Here is a 25,587-nt window from a genome sequence, read left to right on the forward strand (position 1 = left end):
GTAACTTGATTACTTTTCAATATGAAAAGTCCAGTTAGCTTTCATAGACTAATGATCAATTAATTACATGTCAGTTCTGATAAGGAAAGCTAGGTTTAAAGACAGTTGTACACCACAGGCTGTCTTTATGCTGGTTGAACCCCACTAGAATTGATAAAAAGAAAAATCCAGAATCTTACAACAGAGAGGGCTTTTTTATACCATTTATACTTGTTAACAGAGATAAAAACAAGGAATGTCTTTAGGGATATTCATACCACCTCTACTTTGTCGCATCTACTGACTAGTTTCCTAGTTTGTCTGCCTTTAGTGGAAAGAGAAAGCAAGTAAGATGAAGCTGAGCAACTCTTGCTGTGAACTTGTCTCCAGAGTTCCCAGGGAGGATTAGTTGACTGAAACAGCAGTGTACAAATACTTTAAGTTAGTACCACTGTGTAACAATCTGCCCTGTGCTTCTAGTTTTCCATGCTTCCAGTAAAATTTGTATGGTTCACATGAATGTAGAGTGATTATTTGAAATACAACTGGTTTGTTTTTTTTTTAGTAGGATGGTTATTTAGTCAGATGAGTTTCCTCTGTATAATTTGTTCTGCAGTCATACAAAGAGTTGCAGTGCAGGGCTGTGAACAAGGAGCCTGGTGGGTTTTTGTGGCGTTTGCTGGTCTGAGTAGTACATGACAGCCCTGAAGTCATTGGAAATGGATGGCATTGATACATTGCATCCCCTTCCAGTGTCTCATGCTCTAAGGATATATCTAGAACCAAATTGTGGCCTCCTGGCAAATTGATATGTGAAATGTAAATGCAGTTTTAGCTGTAGCACAGTCAAGGTGCTACGATAATGTGCACATGGATTTAAAATAACTCTTTCTGGTTCTTTAGATCATTACAATCCGTTTACTCAGCTAAATCCTTTTGTGGCAACCAAATATGAATCCACTATTGGGCTGTATCCTTATACTTCAGGTATAAGAAAAATGCCTTGAAGCTTTTACGCTCATTTCTTTCAAGGGTGTAAAACATGGCATTTGGTTGGGAAAAAAAAGTTTTCATCTTAATATAGCTGTTGCTTCGAAACTGTGCTTTCCCCTTTTGTGTTATAGAGTGTGTAAACTTGTTTCTTACTGTATGTCTGTGTATTGATTTCATTCCATTGGTTCTATGTTATTAGACTGTTATGTGGATTTATAGACTGACCTGAAATTAAAGTTCTGAATAGCAGATAAACCGTATATCTTGGTTCTCTTTCTGTAACTCTCCCTCTTCTCCTTTCATGGCTTTCTCTCTTGTGTGATACGCCTTATCAGATTCTTTTTGTGGTCCTCAAGCTTACCCTAGCGCTTCTCATTTCCGCAATGAGCCTTCTTCTGTAGCTGGTCTATTTGGAGGTAGGTAATGGGATCCAGCCTTACCACAGACACAGAAGTTTGAATGTGTTGTGTGCCTAGAACTAGTAGGTTATTGGCTACAGAAGTGCATTGTTGTAGTGGCTCCAACTGTTATTCCTGTGCTTGTGCCAGGTGTGTGGTCACAAATGGTATGTATTTTTTTTTAGTTTGTGCTAAACTAAGGCTTATCTAATCTAAACATGAAATGAGTATCTCCCCATTTCAGGTTCTCTTGTAGTTTACCTGTTGCTACATACCACACAAAAGACGTGCATGTTTATAAGTATCTTGTCATCTTGCTCTACCTCATTGTTTTTAAGGTAAAGGGATTGGGATGCTCGTGCTGCTTATGGCAGTTTTGTTGGTATATTACTCTTAAACAGTGCACTAAACTAGAAATAAGTTTTACAACAGAACAGGAAAAAGAGGTATCTGCTGCATTAAATTAATAAATAAAATTTAAAAATTATTTGTGTAATGTCTGTGTAGTACCCCCATAATGATGCTGGTTCGGGAACACTGTCCTGACAGTTACTAGACAGGCTGTGGGCTATGACAGGTGATAATCTGTCTAAACCAGGTGAATAGGATGTGTTAACACTGCTGAAATGCAAGGCTTAGGAATACCTTCAGTAAATGATTTGTAGAAGGGTTAGTTCTTAAAAACCCCATAAAGTCACATTTTAGTTTAGTGTCTTTGAATAGAAATCAGCTCGAGTCATTTAACCAAAGGTTAAATACTACAAATGAATCTGTTCCATATCCAAAAAGCAGGATGATTAGTTTCTGTCAAGTCTTGCCTGTTTATTCTCTTGAAGGAACTAAATTAAAAATACTGACCTTTACACCTTTCAAAACATCCATGTTAAAGAGAATGCCCTGGGCTGGTGGCTGATACCAAAAGTAGGATTTGATCTTTTCCAGAGGCTGATTCAGAGGAGTTCTGTGTATTGTTTTGTCTTGGAGCTGGTCTCATCTTGTTAGCTTCATAAAAAAACTCAGCGTGGTTCAGTTAAGGCTGTTTGCTAAAGCAAAATATGAGCTATTTTAAGTCAAGTTTTCTATTAGTACAGGCACGGTTTTAAGAGTTGCAGGACATCCCATCAAAAGAATTCCTGTCTGCAGTTCAGAGTCTCTGAAATGGCTTGTCACAACTTGATGGTGTACGTGTCATAAAGATACTCATTTTGGTTAGTTGATTGTTTACTCATGATCTTTTCCCACATTACTGCTTCCTATGTTTTGTTGTATGCTGTTTTACTCTGATTTGGTTTTAATGAAAACTATGTTGTCAAAATTCTTAGTGATGGATGCTTTTCAGTTAGGAGTGTTATGTTCCTTTAAGAGAAATAGAAAGGAACATGTAATCCGTATTTATTTTTTTTCTGTGAACTTACTGCTCAAGGGTAGCATTCTGTAGTTACTAATTTTTTAGGTGAAATGTGACTTATTTTGGGAAAACAGTTAAGATTGAAATGAAGTGCTGTCACAGCAGGCTAAATGAAAGTATTCTCTGTCAGTTATTTCTATCCACTGCAGTGTTCAACTGCTGAAGTATTTGTGATTCTTTTATTTCTCTGCGTGATCCCGTTTTTGTTAGAAACCAGAAGAGCTAGTTTTCAAGATGGCATTGCATTTTTTTTTTATGCTTTTCATATAAAGTAATAATTACTTCTGTCATTGCCTGAATATCAAGGTGATGTACATGCATGTGCTTGTGTGTGATCATATTTAACATTGAAAAATTTTAGAAACAAATCAATATTCCTCTCTGTATTACTAAACTATCAACTTAAAGCTGCTGAACATCATACGCTATGCTTCGTACTGCAATAAATTTTCAGTGTTGAAAAAAATTGTGTTTTTGTAGAACACTACTTTACAGATATATATGAGACAAATGGAGTAAGTTTAGACAGAAATAGGAGTTGAAACTTTGCTGTAACTCCCCTTATCTTGCAAAAATTTCTAGAAACTTGCCTGAAAAACGTGGTCAACTGCAGAACGTGTATTCAAAAATATCTAAGTAAGCCCTATGAAAATGATTAGTATTATGAGAGTGTCTAATCGAAGGCATTGCTAGTCAGGTACCTTGGGAGAGTTTGAATCTTACTCCCGTTGTATCTAAGAGAAGTGCCGTGCTAATGTAAAACATGGAGGGAATAATCTTCTGGCGGGTAATCTTGAAACAGATTCTGCACCTAGCCAGCTTCTTTTCCTGGAGAAGCATGGTGATTGTTTCCTCTGTAATTTTGTTGTAAGTGTATGGTAAAAGAATAAGGAAGATGCCAACAGTCAGAGATTCAGCAGTTGCAGGGGTGTGTCTACTATGGCCTCTCTGTCCAGTTTGAGACAAAACCTCTCTTTGGAAGAGTAGCTTCAAATAAAGACCAAATAAATTGCTCAGTGTCAGGGTGTAATCTGAACCCTTGAGGTATTCCTAGTCTTTCTGCAGTGCTGAAATAATCTAAGTATTTATTTGTCTTGTCTTGCATAAAGGTGGATTTGTGGGAAATGCTGTATAAAAACATTCAACTTCTTTCTTTTTTTCCCCTACAGGGTTCACTCCATCTCCTGTTGCTCAACCACAGCCATCAGCTGGCCTTAATGTTGACTTTGAGTCTGTGTTTGGAAACAAATCTTCTAATGTTGTCCCAGATTCTGGTGGTAAGAGACTTGCTAAAATAGATGACACATGTCCTTTAACTTAATTTGTTCTTGAGGTATAAATCTCTTAATCTGTATTTACTAATACTGCTGGGACAGAGTTTCAGCTGAAGAAAATAAAGCTGACTTTAAAAGGTCAATAACAGCACATTAATCAAGTAATTTTTCCTTACATACTATTTCTACATGTACCCTGCTGAAATGCTTACGCTGATTTCCTTCACTTAAATATTTTGTTTATTAAAACTTCACACAGTGAACAGCCTTCGTTTTTATGTGCTGTTAGCTGAAATTAAGTTTGTAGAGTGTGGTTGGAAGAGGTGAAGTGCTGTCTTCATTTTATGTATCTGTGCAACACGTTTTTTGGCACTTCTTTGCCTATTCTTTTGACATTAAGATTAGTTCAGAAAATGGTCAGTTATCAAAACATACACAGTCAATTTGGATTGCAGTCAGCAGGCTCTTTCTGTTCTTTACAGCATCTGGAAAGTAAATATTTTCTGGTCTTTTGATATTAGACTCTTAACATTGGATTTTTTTTTTTATAAACCAGTGATTTGCTAAAAGCAGATACATACATGTTTTTGTAAGCAAGATTGAACTATTTTGGATATTTTTTTCTTTCTTTGGTTTACATTTTGATTGTGCTATGGTCACTGGCAATCCATTGCATGTAAAGTTGATATCACATAGGTTAAATTACTGAAGTGAAATCTCATTTCCATAGTAAATATCTCCTTTATAAAGAGGCATAATAAGTTTTGTCCTTCTTGTGTAGAGTAGCATCACTAGGTTAAATTTTATATTTTTGCCATTGTGTTGACCTTGCTGTCTATTTAATCAAATGTCATGACAGTTGTGGAAGGCCTGTGATTCAAATCACTTATGTTTCTCATTCCAAGGCTTTGATGAACTAGGTGGTCTCCTAAAACCAACAGTGGCCTCTCAAAACCAGAGTCTTCCAGTTGCCAAAGTACCGCCTAATAAATTAGTGTCAGATGATCTGGATTCATCTTTAGCCAATCTTGTAGGCAGTAAGTATGCAACCACTAACATGTAAATACTTATTTAATTCTTTGAAACCAATAGAATTTCACTAGTCTCTTTTGTTCCTTTGTGACAGATTTGGGCATTGGAAATGGAACTACTAAAAAGTGAGTATGCTTAATCGGAAGTTGAGCATTGTGATTTTCATGATAGTAGATTGTTATGAATGTATGTGTTGAAACCAATGCATAACAACATAATGTTAACCTTCAGAGCATTTTTGGGGTTGTACTTCTCATCCAAGGGAAAATGAATTGTTGAGAGCTGTTGAAAGGTAGCTGAGAGGTAGTGACAGTGGTAGCAGCAGGCAAGGTGTCCTGTCTGTGATTCCTTTCAGACATTATCTATATTGAAGAAAAAGAGTTCATCAAAATGTTTCTTTGTAGTTGTTATAGGTAGTCATGGTACACCTTAAATACTTCGTGTGATCCGAGGGTGTGCAGAGCTGTATTAAAGATTATGAAACGACAACCTCTGTCTTGAGATTGACCTTTAGACAAGTGAATTTTGAAGCAAGGTGTGTGTGTGTGTTCAAGAGTAGTGAATATCTGCTCTAGCAGCAAAGTTGAGAAATGGGATTAGCAAATTTCAGGCTTATTGGGACCATCTGTGTCAACTCTGGAATAATTCAGAAATCTAATGTGCAGTTGAGTTGCTCCTGACTAAACTATCTTGTCCCAAAGGAAGTCCAATACACTAACTTACCTATTCTGGGGAACTCAACTAAGATTAAATACAGCTGAGGAGGCTCATGCTGAACATCTTGTCTTACTTTTCCAAGCCAAAATGTGTCATCATGAGACTTTTTATCAACTCCTTTGCTAAATGAACTTCGCTAATAAAAGAAGTCTCATTCCCAAGTGGAAATGGTGTTTACCTGAGGAAGTTTTGTAAGAAAGTCCAATGTTTTCTAACAATTCTTAAAAAAATTTATTTGAAGTGATGTAAACTGGACTCAGCCAGGTGAAAAGAAACTAACAGGTGGTTCCAACTGGCAACCCAAGATTGCGCCTACAACTGCGTGGAACGCTCCAACGTTGGTAAGCAAATACTCATTTTAAGTTAGTGAGTTCCCTGCAACTTAGATATGCAGGATGATGTATAATGGATGAATTTGAAAGTGATCTATAGTTGCAGTAAAAAGGTAATAGAAAACTGAAGAAGTGATCAGTTAGAGATGTATACTACTTGGGTTTGTTTTTCTTGGCTGTGTTATACTAGTAAATAGTTTGTGATGAGACATACAGGTTTAGCAGGTGTTTGAACAGCGCCTCTCATGGTGAGCAGCCTTTGGGTTTCGCTCAGTGGACTTCTCAAGTGACAGGAAAAGGGGGAATGGCTTTAAACTGACAGAGGGTAGGTTTAGGATTAGGTATTGGAAAGAAATTCTTTACTGTGAGGCTGGTGAGGCACTGGCACAGGTTGCCCAGAGAAGGTGTGGCTGCCCCATCCCTGGAAGTGTTCAAGGCCGGGTTGGATGGTGCTTTGAGCAGCCTGATCCAGTGGAAGGTGTCCCTACCCATGGCAAGGGCATTGGAACTAAGTTATCTTCAAGGTCCTTTCCACCTCAAACCATTCCATGAGTTTGACATAAAACTGTGAATTCCAGGGAGTGAGTGGATACTTCTCTGTCTAGAAAAGTAGAAGTGTGAAAGTACGCCCTTCAGGTGCACTGATACATTCTATATGTATACATTGCAACTTAGCCTGCTCTAGGGGTGAGAACTGGCCCCATTGATACTTGCAGAGCTGTCTGTGCAGTCATGTGAGCTATAGCTTTCTTAATGTACATAACTACTGCTTTCCTGCCCTGGTGTGTGCAGCTGTTTTTAATCCTTGGCAGTTTTGCTGATCAACTTCATGTCTGTTGTAGCAGGTAGTATTGGCAAGGACTTTGAAGTGGCATGTAGTACAAGGGCTCTTAATTATGTAATCAGGACTTTACAGAAGTAGTTTTCACAATGCTCACAGAACATTTTTGCATGTGAATCCTACTCACCTTTTCACCAGTGTCCTGAAGAACTGTACATGGACAGAACAGGTAGCAAACGGCCCTCAAAGGATTTATTGCATCTGACTCTCTAGCTGGAGGTTGAATCCTCACTGTAGTAATGCTGCAGTGTTGTGGATTTGGAAAGGGAGAACTTATCTCCCTGCGTGCAGCACCTCTTCCCTACCAGGTGTCCCCTATCAACTCACTGCCTTTATATAGGGACAGATGTTTGTGGATGTTACTGGAGGGTGTGTAGATATTGAAGAAACTGTAACTACTCACCTGCGTTAATGACTGGTGGTTTGAGTTTACCTGTGTGCTTGAATCTGTTTAATAACTCGTCTTGTATATACATCTTCTTGTGATAAGTCATTACATTGAACAGCTTTTATTATTTAGAGATACTGTTGAGACACTTCTCTTCCTGTGAAACTGTTCTAAACATAAAAACCCGGAAACAGAAGTAATGTAAGGGGGAAAAAACAGCTTTGTTTTCCTCTGCTGGTCTATTTATTGTGGAGTTGCTGCTGCTTGCTAAATAGATATGCTTTTGAAAATCTTTGAAAAAAAGGCATATACCAAATAAATGGACTATGCAAACCAGTGTCAAACCTAATAACAATGACAGTATCACAGGTGTGTGTTGTCTCAGTAAATGACTTGAATTACAAGAATGTGTTGGGGTAAACATTTAATGTATTTGTGAACTAAAATGCTATCTGTGTATATTCTGTTGTGTAAGTATTTGCTTCTAATCCAGTGTTATTGCATTATGTAATTGTTCTCCCTGGGAAATACAGAATGGCATGCATTTTCCACAATACGTAAGTGAAACAACCCACAGCCTTTTTGCAATCGACTGGCATGCTGATATTAACCACTGCTGTTGCAGAATCTCATAACCTTCTTGCTATTTACACATTTCTCATTTTAAAATCTTTGGTGTGCCAAAAATTGAGCTTCTCCTAGCATACACGAACTTCTTAGGTGGTGTGCAGGCTCTTGACTCGAATGATGGCATGGGAAATACCAAGATTATTTTTCCTTGCTTTAAACTGTACCATCTGCTGCCAGAGAGCTGGGGTGTGTGTCTGTGCTGCCTTTAATGCATTTGGTGAATTCTGAATGAAGATAAAAATATTGTGTTTGAATAACTGCATGAAACCTCACGAGCTTTTGTTATATTTGGCACTCAATCCACATGTATGGTAGATCTTGATTTTTTTTTAAATTATTTTTAAGTGGGGAGAGACCAATATGTCATTAATAAAAAGAAAATTCATGCAGATAGTGTACAAAGGGCAAGCAATAACCTGTGCTTGCTGTCTGAGGAACACAGGCTTTCACTTCAAAGGACTTTTTTCTTTATGTCAACAGCAATATTGGTCTTTCCCTATATTCTGTTTTATTGCAGGGTAACTCTGTAACTAAAGGATACTTGAGCACTCAAAAAAAAAAAAAATTATTCAGCATGGTTGTGTAGGTGTGTGTGTACACAAACAAAACAAAAAATGTAATTTTCAGGATAGCTTTGTCCACTGTGTGAAATATATGGATAGTACACTGTCTCTAAATGATTCTTTGTCTTTTTTGATGGCAGTTGAAATGCCAATTACACTGGCTCTACTATATAAGAACAAGCAGCTGATACCTTAGAATTGAACTCAGAAACGGCTTTCCTGATGTCCTGTTCTGGATTTTATAATTTAGCTGCTTTAGTTAATCCAGTATGATTGATATTTTATCATTTCCCTCTTTTCAGTATCAATAATGTCTGTGTACCAAGAAATGCTTATGGCATTTGTTTTGTCACAAATAGGAATCCCCACAGCAATACCATGAAAACTAGTCTCTTCTTTCTAAAAGGGGAGACTTAACAGGAGATGGAGAGGATAGACAGCAAGTTATGAGTATTTATAAGCACCAATTTAGAATCTGAAAAAAGAAACAAACCAACTTTTTTGTCCTTGTAAGAGTTAATATTAATTTAGAAAGTGAATAAGGAACTGTAGAGCAAAGAACATGGTTAGGAGATGAACTCTTTCTACATCCATCTTTCTAAGAGTTATCAGCTGTTTTTCTATGTATATATTGCCAAGCTGTTTACAAAACTTAACTTCACCCCAGGTTTTGTCTGTTGACAGCAATTGTACCTTCATAAAAGTACAGTAAGTATGTAAGGGTAATATAAACATATCTACCAAGTACTAAGAGGACTTATAGTCTGTTCAAATTCACAGTATGAAGGAGGTATGGGAGAGGGAATGCAAGCTGTATATTCCTGTGAGAGTCTAATTTATATTGAAGTGTGGTAGGATAGTTCCCATAGTGTGTCCATCCTGGCTAAGGAGAAAAGAATTTCTGTAATGTCAGCAGAAGCAATGGTAATTTGGTCTTTCAGTCTTTAAAATTGTCTTTTAAGACTCCTTATTTACCATTACTTCCGATGCTGAAATATAAGTATGTACTTCATGGGATTAAAACAACACTTCTGCTTCATGAATATTTTCTCTCAAACTTCTCTGTGTCCTGTACTGTGGTCCTTAAACAGGATGGTGAAAGAATGTAGCTTGCAGTTTAGTTCAGATAGCCAGAATCCTGATAGGTTAAAACCAAGTACATAACTAAGATTTGCCAAGATGGTCTAGAAACTTTAGCTTAGGTATTGTATTCCATCTGAATTAATTAGAATATCCTCTTAACACCAGACTGCAAATCCTATTTATTCTTTGCTATGTTTATGACAAGCTAAATGCTGCCGTTGATCATAAGCAATGCCTTACCAGTACACAGTTTTATCTTCCTCCTCTCAGTTCACCACTGTTTTTCACACCAGGCACCTCCTGTAATGGCTTATCCTGCCACAACGCCAACAGGAATGATGGGCTATGTGATGGTGAGTGAAATTCCTACAACTGGAAACAGTCAAATGCTGTATATCGTTTGATTCCTTACAGTTTGGTAGCAGTTGTTTTTCTTAACTATTTTACTGAAGATTGAATTTCAGCTCCCACTGGTTAATTCTTCATCAAATCATTAAGTTCTGGTTTTCTGAGCTACGTCAGTTGTGTTTGTCTGAAATTAACTCTGCCCTTCCTTACTTCGCTTGTTTTTTTTGTAAACTTCTTGAGATGGAACTAGATGATCTTTAAAGTCCCTTCCAACCCAGTTCATTCTGTGATTCTATGAAAGTTAAGGCAGTGTCTATTCTTGGGGGACTTTATTGGTGTAGAAATAAGTTTATCATGTGAGTAATAGCTGCTTACAGAACAGAAGTGTTTTATTGGTGAAGTGAAGCCTTTCTTAAATACCTTCTGCTGAGGTTGGGATCAAGTACCTGTAATGATTAATGCTACAAAACTACAAGTTTGTAACACTACTATGTGGCATGTTGTTGGTTGAGAATTGAATCTTATTGACACACCAGTACCTCAAGGCTTTTGATGTAAACCCGACCTTCCAGCTTGTTGCTCTGAAAATTTTTTTTCTTAGCTCAAATTTTAGAATATTTCTGAAATTATATCCCTTAACTCTGTTAGTATGATTTTGATGCAACACAGCTTTGCTGGGTGAATGAAAGGCAAGAAAACTTCAGTAGGACAGTTATTCTATTAAATGTCTCATGGATTAGAGAAAAAAATTAAGTTAAATGTCTCATCATATAACCAAATTAGTGTAATGTCTAATAACTTGTATATGCTCAGTAAGTGAACTGCAGAAGTGGCCAAGTGTTTTTGAGGGTCTTTTGGGAGAGTATCATATCCATGAACTCCCATATTCTTGTTCAAAGTTGTTGTGGCTAAACTAGTGTTAGTGTGGATTCAGACTTTATCTACACAACTTTGCACTGATGGGACCAGCAGCATTTTCATAGTTATTTTGATTCAGCAGCTGGGGAAGGTAACAGACATAGTGTACAGGAAGCAGTCTTGCAGGTTATGTCAAGCTTTTATCCTGGGGTATAAATGCCAGTGTGAAATGGAAACTAGAATTAAGGAACCATGGCTCTGTTACCCTGAGTTGCTGCTACTTGTTCATACACCTGCAACATCTGAGTAGGTGGGTGAGATGGGCCATTACAAAATGACCAGTGGGCTCTGTAATGCATCCTGAAACTGTCCCGGCTCATTCAGACATTACCGAGGACATTTGCTACTGGGAATCTCTGAAATGTTGGCACGTTTTACTACCCTCGTGTTTAATTTTTCCTAAAAGCAGTAGTAGGGACCACAGTTCTAGGTCCCTTTCTAAGGGTGGCCCTTTCTAAGTGGCAGGCTTTTCCCTTGGTGCAGGCATGCTGGGACAGGCAGTTTTGTTAGTGCTGCAGTGCTGTGCCTGGGCATTCCCTGGCTGCTGGTTCCTGTGTCTTCCTTGGGCCAGCAGTTGTTCCTAAATTATATTTTTTGTAGGGTGTTTTCACCAGGGTCAGTTTCTTGAATGGGTTTACCCTGTGATTGCCCAAACAGCTGGTTGGCATGAAAGGAGGAGTACCACCACCACCAGTATTAGTCGGGGAAAAGCTGCTTGGAATGGGGATTGCTTCAGTGGGACTGCTGCTGGCTGTTAATTCAATCCTGAGGGAGTGCCAAAAGCTGTGCTAGAGATGGGCATCTGCTTTAACTGTAACCTTATTTGTAAGACCATTACTACGTGTGGAACTCCTAATTTGGCTCAGCTAGAGTGTCGGTAACACTTTGATTGCATAATGACTTTGTGTTAATTGCCAATACAGTTCTCAGTTTTCAGTTTTTCCTGAATGGTGTCAGCTCTGCATTGCTATCTGTAAACTGTGCTTGTGCTTTCAGAGGCAGTCAGGGAAGTGCTGTCAGACTTTGGTTTTGGGAACAGGAGGACCAGCGCAGATGCTTGTGCTTAAACAAGTGCTTCAGGTCGTTGCAGCAAGATATTGAATGGGCTCAGTCGGATAATTCCTTGAAAAGGCTCTAATGTTCCTTTCATTTATTTGCAGAATATTGTAGAAAGATCTGACATGATTGCATATCTCATATAATGAAGCCTTTTCACCCATTTTCTATTTTCTTTTCTCTCCTTAAATGCTTTCAAAGTATTATTGCTGTGTGTGATTTGATGCTGTCTGGATTTTTTCAGCCGTCACAGATGGGAGGCATACCAGTAATGACACAGCCAACTTTAATATACAGTCAGCCAGTCATGAGACCACCAAACCCTTTCAGCCCTGTACCAGGAGCACAGGTGTGTATATTCAAGTATTGCTGCTGGGAATGAATTGCATGAGGCAGTTTCCTTAAAAGTATTTCAATATTTTCTTGTGCTGGACAAATGTACTGCACAAGCCCAGTGGTCCATGGAAGGCTTCCTTCTTACCTGCTTGTATCCAGGTTGGCAGCAGCAAGCTTGTGTTACAAAAGCAAAGAGGGTAGTTTTTTAAGGCATTGTTTTTCTCGGAATGTGACAATGCCTTAGTAAAAGGATAAGAAAAGTTGATATCTGTGCTCTTTACTGAAGATAGGCCTTTTCCCCAAAATCCAATTCCGCGCTGATTTACCACAGTATGTAACCAAGTGTAAGGTGCCTGCTTGGATTGCAGCATTTTTTAGGGGCCCAACAGGGTGTGTGCAGCCTTTTATGTCTATGACTGTATTAGATGGCTCTGAAACTTGGTGAAACCTCAACCCAACGCCTGGTTGTTGGTCCTGACCACCTCAGGGGGAGGCACATGGAATGTTCGTCTAGTTTGAACCATGGTAGTCTCCGGCAGTTCTTATATTCCTCCTTCCTGGTTTTGCAGGAGACAGTATTTACAGCATAGTGAAGATATGCAATAGCAATAGTGGCCTTTCCTGTTAATTGTTACCTTAAATGGAGTGTTCTTTAAGTCACCTGCTGACCTGCTTCTCAGGATACGCCGTGTCTAGATTCATTACCTAACATACTGCAGTGAGTGTGCCAAAGGGCTACTCTGAGTGTTAAGAATAATTTCATCAATACTGGAGTTAAATATATACCTTTTATTGTTTGTTCTAGAAACTTCTGTCACTGGATACTTTCTATCTGAATGCACTTTTTTAATCCAATAACCATCTGAAGAGGGGACTTGTTTTTTGGTTGGTTGGATTTTTACAGAAGGAAAAACCGTATTAACTGTGATTTACTTACCCGTAAAATGCTTCTTTTTGATGTTCACCCTGTGCATTATGATTCTGTTATAAAAATGAAATATATTGTCCCTGTATATTTTGATCTTACTATAAAGAGCTCTGTCTCTATAGGTGACTGTTTAAAAGCATGCATGTATAACTTAGTTAGGTATAGTTGGTTTATGTGTGGGGCTTGGGACTAAAGTGTGGAGAGAAGAGAATTCAGCAGTAAGCTGGAAGGGAAAAGAGCCTCAAGCCTTTTCCAGTGCCTCAGTCTGATCCTTTAACAGGAAAGGCTCTCCTGTGTGCTGCCAACAGGCAGTGTGTCCATTGTCGTCCTTAAAACACTTCCCTGTGGATAGATTTTTTTTTTTTATTATTTTTAAATGCTTTATCTCTAAGGGATGCAGTTAGATTTCTTTAGCTAGAAATGCAGTTCTCAGTTGACTTTCTCTTGGACTTCTGAGAGCTGCTTTGCACATTCACTGTCACTTAAGTGATTTAGTATCTTTCACGTGGGTTTTATACTATTTCAAGGGGAAAAGTAGTGTTTAGATAGTTCTTAAATAAAAACCAAGTGAAAGGATCCTCAAGGATCCTCAAGGATAAGAATTTTTTCTACATCAAAAAAAAATTAATTTTTAAATGATCCTTAAAAAAAATAATCTGCCTACCTGCCTGATTCAGTTATGAACAGATAGGTGAGTCTGAATAGCTCAGTGAGCATTTCTGCTTCATTTGACTTTGCAAGGCTTGGCCTAGGTTGAATCCCAGCTGGCTGTCATAACAGGAGAAAGAAGAATTAGTCACAAGTGAGGTGTGTGGAGCTATATTTATTCTGCTTATCTGACAACATATTTGGCTCCTGTAAGAATTAATTTGGTAGAGAACACACCCTTTGAATCAGCATTTGCTGTGTGACTGAGAAGGGTTTTCTCTGTGTTGCTGGCAGGTCTTGCTTTGGTCTTGCTGTTTAGTTTTCAAAAGTCTGACATCAATAAAGCAACTTCAGTGAAACAAAGGCTGCCTGTGAGAACTTCTCCATGCACGGCAGAGGTGGCATTTATTAATGTATAGTCACAGAGGGGAGTTACACTGTTATCACACTATATTTACTGTATGCTTAGTCTTGAGGCTCTTCTGAGAGCCTGTTTGTCATTTTAGGTTTAGTTAGTGCTCCTGTTGTGCCAGAAATAGAACTAAGAAAATAAAGAAACAAAAACGTGTGTTCTTGGGGTAAGTAAACAAATTTCAATGAATAATGGTTATCTGAGAGGCACACAGTTCAAACTGCCCACATGGATCACTCTAAACACCGTTATTTGAATAGTGGTTTTGTCTATGGTGTCATCATTGCCAAAAACTAAATTGTTTTTCGTATTTACTTTTAAAGCACCAGATTATATCACCTCTAGTCTGCTGATAGATCTTGGTTGTTGTCTACAGTAAAGAAACCTGAAGGTACTTAAAAGCATGACGACAGATAGGAAGTTGTTGCCAAAAAATTACATTGCCAAGTTGTAGCGTGTTCAGAACTCCTCCTGCTCTGTAAACAGACTGGGAAAATGAGCACTGCGATGTTGTTCCTAACTGGATATTCGTAAGGATTTGACTTAATAAAGGTATTTTTCCTATCTTTAGACATACTTACTTTGCAGGTGTTCTCTTCACAGCTTTGCAACTTTATTCCTAATTGTTGCTGTCAAAAGCAAGGGTAATTTGGCTTTTAAGGGCTAAATAATTTGAAATAATTGAGAGTGAGACTAGAACAGTTGTTTCTTTTGACAGTCTAGGTGCAGAAGACATAGTTTTAAAAGGTGTGCACCTTTTATCTTTGAGGTCATTTATTGCATTAGGGTCAGTATTTCCCACTTGAGAAAGAAAACAATAGTTTTCATCATGATAAAATAGCAGGCTTTGCACACTGCAAACTGTTATATCATGCTGCCCACAACAGTGAGAATGGTTGGAGTTGTTTGATTAAATTTTTGCTGGAGAGTGTGTGTGTATGTCTAAGGAAGGGGCAGGCTGAAGCAGTGTCCAAGCAGAGGGATGACAGATGTGATACAGTACAGCAAACACAGAATATTTCAGACAAGCCAGATCTGACTGATGTGCAGTGGCTGAAATGTGGCTGCCCATCACAGGGCCCAAGTGTTGCAATGTGCAGCTTGAATGTTCAGACAAAATGGTATCTTGTTGGCTGGTATAAAATGGTACAGTCATGACAAATTAGTGATGTTCCTTGAAGCATCACATGTTCTGGTGTGATTGGCCCCAGCAGGGACATAGCCTTAGGAGGCGGGAGCAGCTGGCTAGTGAAAAATTAAGGATTTAAAATGGAATAAATAAATTACTCAACCTACTGCCAGCATCTATGCAAATTGTAACACTGCAGTTGTTAACTCACTGAACTGTACAGGCCAAGTAGCAGGAGTGATTGCCTGGTGATGGAGGATGGGTAAATGTGCAAATGAATAAGTTGGTTTTGTGGGTGGGTGTTTTTTGTGGTTGTTTTTTGGTTGCGTGTTGGGGGATTTTTTTTGGGGGGGGGGTTGTTTGTTTTGTTTTGTGGGGTGTTTGAAACTGTAAGAACAGGGTATGAAGTTCAGGACAGACTTATGCCAGAAAGTGGACTTTACAGATGCTCACTTTGGCACATTATCCTAAAATATATGCTAAAACAGCTTGACAGACTTGTTCCATGAGAAACCAGAACGTAGCTAATGATGGTAGTCAGCCCAACACTCACTTATGGAGTTGGTCTTGCTATGACTCAGGGGAGTTTTGTCTTTGTTAGAGGCAGTGAGAGGTGATGACTGCTCTTGGAAGTGAGACTGAGCTGTCTGAGCAATGCGGTGTGTTACATTTCAGATCACACAAGCAGTAAGGGCATTAAATCCACAGTGCCAGGTGTATTAGCACTACAGAAACTGATGGCCAGCACTGTTGTTTTAAATGTTTCTCTTCAGAAACTGCTAAGGTAGGTCCTGGGTTTCAGATCCATTTAGAAACAGTAATCTGGAGAGGTGCAATGTAGGAAACTGTCTGACTGTACTTGCCAGATACTTCTTTTGGGCCTCCTTTTTAATAGTTAGAGGAATCTTGTTAAAATACGTATTTACTATAAGATGCTGTGTCTTGTCTGAATTTGACTGTGGCATATAGGTAGTAGCATTATTAGGTTTTTTCCCAGATTTTAACCTGGACAGGCTTCCTGAAATTTCCACTGTTACTGGTTACATGCTGATGTTGCACAAATGACTCTTAACCTACCAGTCTTCCACACTGCTTTCAAACTGGGACATTATTTTGGACTTGATATCAGTCGGAGATTTGCCAACTCAGTTTAACAAGACTTTTAAAATGTGACTTCAAGTCATTTAACCATGAAGAGAAAGAATGTCTCCTGAAATCAAGTGGCAGCAGGCATGCCTTGCTGAAGTTAGGACTCTATTGGACCATATCATTAGTCTGGCTCAAATCCCAGAGAGTGGTGGGGTGTGTTGGGCTATGGCTTTCCAAAGGGAAGAACCAGGTTTAAGAGGGGAACATCTGACATCCTGAAACTGCTTCTCAAGCATTTTCCATTCTGTCTCATGATTCTTCCATAATCTGTTTATGGGGACTGGATCCAAGTGCCCCACTGGGAGTGGGGTTCCGGGAGGAGATGAAGATTCCAATGCAGATCAAGAGTGCACTGACCCTGAAAGAACTCCTCCTCCTCATGTGGTTTCTGAGATACACATTCATGTGAAAAATACAAATGTGCAGTTGGCAGTATTTACACTCTGAGCACTTCTGCAAGCAGTTCCCATAAGCACATTCCCTGTCATGCATGGGTTGGCAGGTGTCTGGTGTTTCCAAAGGAAATAGGTCTTCATGCCATGTTTTTTGCAGAGGGTATGGAGTGCAGGTATACACTGGTGATTAGTGACTTGGTTCTGAACAAACTGTTCCAGTGACAGAACCTGAATTGGAGGATGCTGACTTTTATTCGTAACTGCAAAAACATGCATGTTCTATCCGAGGGGAGGGCAAACAGAATTTAATAGAGCACCATTTATAACTGGGAAAGTACTAACAAAGAAGGAAAAATAAATCAACAAACAGCAGATCCTCTGCAAGTACAGCCTGCAGATTATTGGTCCCTTCCAGCAGTAGCAGCTGGAATGCCAATATTAGCCACTTTTAAATTATGTGCTTTATGTGGCTGAGTTTGTAGTGTGGGGCTTTAATACGTGGCTGTAGGATGTGATTTTTGTGACTGCATAGACTGTTGGTCGCAGTCTTCAGTTCTCACCTAAAACAGCAGCAGTTGACAAACCCAGCTTTTTTCCTTTTTTTTTTTTTTTTCCTCCTCACAGAATATATCTCATGTTCTCCTTCTAGGTCCCAAATTGAGAATTATCCATTCTCTGCTCTCCAGCCTCTTTTTATATGCATCTTATTTTGACAGGAAAAGATAATGAGAGCTATTTCTTCTGGAGAAACCTTGTGGAGAGCTACCGTGCTCTGGCCAGACCCCACCCTCATCCCTCCCTGCCAGTCTATAGTTTTCCCAGTTAAGCAGGGAGAGTACTAACCTGTTTCACAGAAGTCAGGCTGAGTATTTTGTATCTTCTTTTGAAGAAAGCTGCTGTGAAAGTGTGAGGTTATCTGCTTGTTTGGCAAATGCCATTGGCTTTTCCTTTCTGGAGGGTCACGTCCAGCTTGTTTCTGCATTACACCAACCACTGAAGAGGCTTTGTTTTCTGTATGACCAAACACCTTGTTTTAGTAGTTGATTTCTGCCAAGTTTGCCTCTTAACCTCCCCTTGTCCTTTCATTACACGTTCAGCTTTCATATTCTGTCATTCTGAGACCTTGTTTTCTTTTTCTTTCCCTTTCTCTGTCCTCTTTCCTACTAGCTGTCTGCAGCATCCAGCCCTTCCAGTCAGAGTCCTCACAGAGCCTCAGGAAAGGATCCCTTTGCAGAGCTCTCTCTCCAGGATTTCTTGTAGAACAACTTAGGTATTGTCCATTATTCTGGGGAGATGCTGGTATTTGTGATATGAAACAAAGTTCTAATTCAACTTTTATTAAGATGGCTAGAACTGTTTCTGAAGGAAATACAAACAAGTCATGTTGAGTTGGAAGCATTGTGGAAGTGACTTGGAAACTGTATTTAACTGCAGGGTTTTAAAGGCTGATTGAGTTTTTTTGCTTCGGTCCGTTGGAAATGAGGTTTGATAGTTCCCTTCTGAATGGCAGGAGCCAGCTCATGTGGTACTTGCTGCAGTTAGGAAGAAGGAACTGGTGCTACCTGGTGTTCACCATTCCATCAGGAAAATTATTAGAGTTCATGGTTAGCAGCACAGACTGACTGCTGCTGGCAGACTGCGCTTCCCCACATGGGCTGACCAAAGATTTCACTTCTTGCAGGAGGAGCTGCTTGGTTCATGTGTGCCAGGGTTCAGTTTTGGTGCAGATGTGCACTGGAGGAGTTGTGTTCTTTTTTATCAGTTGGGGCAGGAGGGAATTACATCCTAAAATGAGTGAAAACATGAAAAAATTTGAGAGTTCATAGTAGAAGGAAAGAGCAGGCTTATTGCACACAGCAGCTGCTTTTCTTTGTGCACTTCTTCTGGTTGAGCATGAAAAATGACCTTGAGTTCTCTTCATAATGGCATTGGTCTGTGTTAGGCTGCCACTGATGACTATGTTGCATGGATAACTAGGGAGCTTTTTATTCTTAACGCAGAGGTGTTCCAAAGGCTGGTGTCGTTGGAAAAACATCCTGATGGCTTTTGGTTGTTTCCTGGCCCTGGTTTTTGTAAAATTTTTAACTTCCATTCAAACCTTCAGATCATGGGGTAGCTTGGGCATCAGAAGAATGGAAATGTTTGAAGAAGACAGGTTTATAGTGAAGTCCTACTTCTGTTGGATGCTAACCCAAGGGTTTTTCATCTTTCCAGATTCAGTTTATGTAACTGTATTAGATGGAAGAAAAAGGAACGTTTCCAAAAAGATGTGCTCAGCAGTAAACCCCCACTTCCAGGAAAAAATGAACTTCAGCCTCTCAAGCTCTCCTCTTCCATTAAGTGATGCAGTGAAATGATGAAGACCAATGAAGGAAGCTGGGACACCTCCATAAGAACACAAGTACACAACACAAAGCCAAGAATTGCCATGAATTAAGACCAAGATCTATTTTTTGTCCTGGTGACTAACACGTCAATACTCTCAGCTTCTAATAATGTCCTTAATTGGTAACGTATGAAGAGAAGCCTTTACTCTGGAAATTGAGATTGGTGTTTGGAAATGCTGTCTGGAGTGGATATGTGTCCTTTACCGTAACTCAAAAGAAGACTCTGGGCAGGGGAGGGTCAAATCCTAACTCTTAATTCTGCAGTTACCTTTTCTTCAGTCCTCACAAATGTAGGCACAGCAGTAATGGAAATTAACTTTTTTTAAAAATTATATATTCAGTTTGCAGTAGACATTCCTTATGTATTATTGTTTGTATTTATTTATGATTATCAATTTAACATTAATATTGTATCAAAAAAACCTCCTTATGAAAATGAGTATGGATGTATACAGTATGTCTGATTTTTATCCACAAAGAATGAATCTGATTCAGAATGCTTTTCAGCTGACATACAGAGCACTAAATATTTTAAAGGTCTGAATCTAATGAATTCTCAGCATATATGGGAATTAGGGAAGAGCTGTAAAATGCATTAATCCTTATAGTCAATTCTGTGCCTAGGATTTTGCAAGGGAACAGTTAACTGACTAGAAGAAGCACTACATTTTTAATTCAGCATTAGTGCATTGGGAAGGAAATTTATTGCTTTGTGCTTGGCATGTCATTATTTTTACATTTGACATTATAAGGCCTTTCCAAAATGAATGTGAGGAATTGCTTTCACTTTAAGACTTTCCTTCTTTTCTGTAAAAAAAATAAAATCAAGGTGTTGTGTGTTGGGGGGAAAGCCTTTTCAGTTGGCTTGTGCCATGTTTATGATCACGTACCTTTTAAAAGTAAAAAAAGGGGAAGTAGCTTCCTTACATATGTCTAGTGGGTATTTAGTTCACGAAGAATTAAAGTAGCACTGTTGATCGGTGCTTTGTGTAAATACATCATAATTTTTGGGTGGAGTGGGGCCTTCAGAAGGATAGTCAATGATATGAAAGCAATTCTGTACATGAATTAAGCATACTTGCTGCATTGTCTCTGCAGATTCTATTTTTGTTTAAAATATTAAAATGTATGTTAGCAAAAATGGGTGGATTTTCAAATAAAATGCAGCTTCCACAGAACTTTTGTTACGGTATGAAAGTCTGAGGTGCTTCTTTTCTTTTTGCTGCTTAAAATGTGCACTGATAATTGCTTTGTTTACTTAATAAAATACCAAATGTATTTCATATGTGCATATTGTATTGCAGGAAGTGCAGCACTACGAACCTGTGACTGACATGATCCATACGGCACCTTCCCGGGGCTGCTGTTTGTAGATGCCTTCAGTTCCAGTAACAAGTTGTCTCATTCTTCCTGACTTAATATGGTATTTTACCATCTTCTAGTTTTTAAAAATATTCATGGCAATAAACTTGTACTGTTCATAACTGAGCAAGCAGCATAAATATGCCCTCCAAAATTCCCTAATCTTCTAGCAGAAGGTAATGCTGGAAAAGGTGTGGACAGTTTGATGGGACCATCATCTCTAATTAGACACAGGGAGGGTTGATAGAAGTGGAACTTTGCCCCTCACAACCACCTGAGGCTTGTCCTGACAGCATGCATCATAAAATGATTGGTACAGGTTGGTAGATTTGAAGTTTCTAAAAGTGTGAATAAAGAAACCCTGAAGCTGTTAGAGTATATAACGCACATGCCCCAATCTGGGGAGTTTGATACATGGTTTACTTAAATTTTTGTCGTCCTACAACTCAGACTTTGTGTGGGACTGTGCCCTCAGAGAACAACTCAGTTTTTGCTTGTGGTCAGAATATAAAAGATGTGAATTACTTGCATCGGAGGTCAGCTGGAAAAAAGGTGCACATCTGTGGCCTGTTAGCTGAATCTGTAACTGCCAGGGTACAGATTGTTCTGAAGCAGTCCAGAGTTTGTGTGGAGGAGGAAGGTCTACCTTCCTCCTCCTCCATAGCCTGGTGTGCTGGGTTATGATAAAAACAGACACCAACCTTCCCATCTTTTTAGGCCTGTGGTGCTCTCTGCAGAGTGGTTTAAGTCTGGTTAGAGGCTTTTACTGCAGATAGATTTGCATTCCTAGAGCTCTTTGATCCCTTTGGACCCCCTTTTGTGCAGCTCTGGACTTGAGGTTGCAAATCATGAAGATGACAAAAAATTCCCATCACACTAAACCGCCTCTTCTGCAGGGATGACGAATTCCTGTTATCCTTTACTGCTCACTAGTTGTTGTTCTGAGTTCCTTAACACAGCTGCTGTGCAGGTTAAACTTTCTTGTTGAAGGCCTTGCCTGTAACCCTTGCTTTTTTGTTTACTCCTTGGAGACAAACTGGCTTGAGAATTTTTCTGAGCATTCCTTTCCATTTACTTTGTTCACCATGTTTGCTTTGGGTATCACTGGAATAATAGTTTAGCTTAATTTAAAAAGCATAGCACACAGACATGCTTCTTTTAAATTACTGGCCCTTTTCAATAATGGGGGATTGTGAAAACCTGATCGTCTTCAGAATTGAGTTCAAAGGCTGTTTAATCTAGAGGAGCCAACTCTGTCTAGGGAAGCTGCCTGCTCTTAGCAAGCAAGGGAGGATGCAGTGCTTTGTTAGAGGGATGTTGTTGCTCTTAAGAGCTTTGTGTAGGAAACTGGTGTCTCAGAATAGACACAGTATTTTTAATTTTTTTTTTAATCAGAGAATTATGTCATTAATACAGCTGGATTTATCTCTTGAGACAATTACTCTTGCCAGAACAAGAACCTGAATAATTCCTAACTTTGTGTGTTTTCTAAAAGCCCAAATGTAGAATCTTCATCTGGAGGCAGATCTAAATTCCTTTGCTGCTTCTGTTCTTTGTTTCAAAGTCACAAACTAAACCAAACTGTACCTCAGGACATGTTTAAAAGCTGTCTATGCATGACTTTGTGACATCAGAGGGTCTATTTAGCCAGCTACTGGAATAAATCACACACTTTGCCAGCTGCCAAACAGCCCTTCAGCAAGAAGAAGGGACAGGGTGAAACCCTGCATCTTTTATTAGACAAAAAGTGCCTGTTTCCAGAGCCTGACACAAATTTCGTAGCAACATAAATGAATTGCAACTAGAAGGCCATGACACAATTGAGATAAAGATTGTGGCAGAGGAATTAGAATTAAATGCTAAAAACACTGAGAACGATAGTAAATGCTGATGGGAGCAGAAGACTGGCAAGATAATGTGAGGGGTAGTGAAGAAATGTGCTAAATACAGACAAAAAAGCAGCACTAATGGAAGCATATGTGAACATATGTGAACTGAGGAAGAGCTTTCTCCTTGGCCTGTCAGCAGTCTGGTGACTTGACCTTTGGAGCTCTCACACCACAGTGGAGAGAGTAGAAACAAGCTTGACATCTCCCATGCAATTTGCCCAGCAAGAGAAGTCTTTGAGGAAAATTGCTGATGTTTTCCATGTTCAAACTGGAGAGCGAAAGGGACTTGGCTGATCTGTCTGCTGCAGCCTGGCTAGATCAGGAGAATGAGTGAGGAGGAGAGAACCCTGAGCAGGTTCACTGAAGGTGTAACATTGCTACCACCCACTCAGCAGCACCCTTTTGTATCTGAAGGTTGAGTAATACTATATCCATTTCACTTGTGGGAGATGGCCTGCCTGAGATAACAGATCAGTCTGAGTGAATAAAACATATTTACTTCTTTTCTTGCTTCTCTGATGATGAAATTTCCTGAGGCAAAGATCAAAAAGCCTTGGAACAAAGAGCCAACTTCCTTAAATTTCTGTTGTGTGAGGCGATAATGGTACAGAGAACATGTTGGATGCAAGCATATTGCTTTGAATATCCGGCAGCTGTGGTGCACGAGGACCACGGGGTCTCGGGTTTATTTTCATAGCGTGGATCTCTGCTTTGTTCACGGTGGTAACTGCTGAACTTCCCCCTGCCAGCTACGGCAATGGCCTAAGTACTGTTTTTTCAGAAGAGCAGTATTTGATACAATTTTAGTGTCTTGATACAATTTTAGCTCCTTGCTTCACTTTTAGTGATTAAAGTGAGGAATAGTTCCAGCACCGTGTTAAATCCCAGTGTTCCATGGCTCAGTGGAGGTGTTCAATGGGCCACATATGGCAATAGTTGTTGGCATCTTATTACTAGGCCGTGTCCTGAAACAGCATGGTGTTTGTGGGATAGTGCAGAACATGAGCTCTGAAGTGTAATATTACAAAAAAACATCCTTCCTTTTATGGTGGACTCAAAATCCAAGGGAAAGTCTTTTTTCAGAGGAACATCCAGCTGCAAAACATCAGTGGCTAAAGATGCTAACACCATTGGACTCTGTTCTGTGCTTGTCACTGTAGTGTAACTTTTCAGTCCATTAATTTCTGCCTTGATCTTATTCTGGCAAACTCCTTTTAGCCCACAGAAGCAGAATGTTTAATAACTTCTCTCTCAGAAAGCAGCCAAACAAGAACAAATGCTGCAGAACAAGTCTCTTACCCTCATTTCCCAAAACATGCAGGTCTAGACCTGTGGAAAGAGTGCCTTGTTACATAACCTAGCTGCAGCAGAAGCTGCAAACCTCTCAAAAAGGAGACCAAAAGTGAAGTAACCCACATTCCCTGCAGCTCAGTCTGGGGGGGAGATCATACTTGCACAGCCAGACTATAAAGCAATATAATCCAGTTGCTTGACTCAACGGGGAAGTTGCTCAGAGAGGGTTCAAGCCAGCAGTGTGCTGAGATAAGCAGCTCCTTTCATCACTGGAGTGGATACAGGCTGTCAGCACCCCCCACCCCATTGGGCTTTTTAGGTATTCCATGGATTAATGTTTCTCAGTTCCAGGTCATGGACCTCAGTTCTATTAAAATAGCTTTTATATCTGTGCAACTTCAGTGGTGCTTGTATTTCTTTAACTTGAATTCCAAGGAATACTAGGTTTTTTTCTTCCTGTTAAAAGTGCAAGTTTCTTACAGCTGTGTTCTAGTTAAATACAAAACTCCAGCTCAACTGAGGCTTTGCTTGGACTGTAATTGTGGGGACACATGGACACTTTCTTGTGTCCTATAGTTGTCTTGTGCAACAAACACAGGAAAGGGATTTCATAATGCTGGGAATGTAAGGATGCCTCCTGAAAGTTTTGTCCTAACTGGAGTAGTGAACTCTCATTGTTTAAGTAGGGGTTAGAAGTGCTGGCCATGCTGCCAGAAAGAGGGCTGATCAGCCCTCTGTTTTACAACATGCTGTTCATTTCTGAGATTTTGCCAGTAACAAATTTATCAAATCCAGATGCCTTGTGCTGGAGACCCAGCTTTCTCCATATGGGAGCCTTGTACTGGCCTTAAAGCTAATCCTATAGAAATCAAGGGGATTTGGGACACTCCACTAAATATGTTTTGCTACAGGCTGTTGCTTGTGCAGGCTGTCTGTGGCTTGTACCTTAATTGCATGTTTGGGTTTCTTTTTAACTCCCTCTCACCCACACAGGCACTTAGGGGAAAAGGCTAAACAGAGACTGGAGGAGGCGAAGGCTCTTTTTCCCAAGGTGCAGGTATTTGTTGTTCTGCCTTATGTCCTGCACATGGTGCATGATGGGCCTAAGCCACAAGAAGCCTAGAGATGGGCCCTGCATTTACACCACTAGAAAATGTAAATCCCCTTTGGGGAGTGGTGGGAAGGAGAGACCTTTCTTTAACTGAAAAGCTGTTCAGCATAAGCCATATTCTAATTCTGCATCTAAACAAGAAGCTAAACTAATCACTGAGCAGAACTAATCTCCCAAGTCAGCCATTTCATGGGGCTTGCCCTGCACTCAAAGCAAGGCAGTGTAGCTGAGGGGAGGCTTCTGTTGTGCTGCAAATACGACCACATCACACATCCGGATCCCCATTCCTTGGACACTCAAGGGCTGGGAATCACCTTAGCCTTTGCCATAACTCACTTGGGTTACAGCAGGGACACGTCCAAACTCCACAGACTGTTTACACATGGCAAAGCACATGAGAGTCAGTCTGAGATGTATCCTGCCACCTTTACCTGCCTGCTCGTGAGCACGGCTCCTGAGGAGCTGAGCTCAGTGGGGCCCAGAGAACAGCTGGACTCACCTGCAGCTCAAGGAGACGCCTGCTGGGCAGGAACAGCTGAGCTCACTTGGAAAACCAAAAATGTTGGCACAGAAGCACAGGATAAGCCG

At 39.7% G+C, this 25,587-nt stretch overlaps 1 protein-coding gene across 9 annotated transcripts in view; it reads left to right on the plus strand.

The window, feature by feature from the left end:
• The window catches only part of PICALM (phosphatidylinositol binding clathrin assembly protein), a 40,921-nt gene extending 19,910 nt beyond the window's left edge, over nucleotides 1-21,011 (plus strand). For 2 of the 9 annotated variants that reach the window (XM_029960861.1, XM_029960865.1), the window contains 10 exons: nucleotides 1,308-1,388; nucleotides 3,948-4,055; nucleotides 4,958-5,089; nucleotides 5,179-5,209; nucleotides 6,043-6,142; nucleotides 7,896-7,919; nucleotides 9,932-9,991; nucleotides 12,205-12,309; nucleotides 18,125-18,227; nucleotides 19,172-20,622. In XM_029960861.1, coding sequence (XP_029816721.1) covers nucleotides 1,308-1,388; nucleotides 3,948-4,055; nucleotides 4,958-5,089; nucleotides 5,179-5,209; nucleotides 6,043-6,142; nucleotides 7,896-7,919; nucleotides 9,932-9,991; nucleotides 12,205-12,309; nucleotides 18,125-18,217 — 734 coding nt within the window. In that variant the 3' untranslated portion in view covers nucleotides 18,218-18,227; nucleotides 19,172-20,622. Of the gene's footprint in view, nucleotides 1-1,307; nucleotides 1,389-3,947; nucleotides 4,056-4,957; nucleotides 5,090-5,178; nucleotides 5,210-6,042; nucleotides 6,143-7,895; nucleotides 7,920-9,931; nucleotides 9,992-12,204; nucleotides 12,310-18,124; nucleotides 18,228-19,171; nucleotides 20,623-20,648 lie in introns of those variants that run through there. The other 7 variants (XR_003915909.1, XM_029960863.1, XM_029960862.1 and 4 more) reach the window with 7 other exon arrangements.
• Nucleotides 21,012-25,587: the final 4,576 nt, after the last annotated feature.

This window comes from Manacus vitellinus, unplaced genomic scaffold (genome assembly GCF_001715985.3).
Source record: "Manacus vitellinus isolate BGI_N305 unplaced genomic scaffold, ASM171598v3 scaffold_2_pilon, whole genome shotgun sequence".
Classification (NCBI taxonomy): Eukaryota; Metazoa; Chordata; class Aves; order Passeriformes; family Pipridae; genus Manacus; species Manacus vitellinus.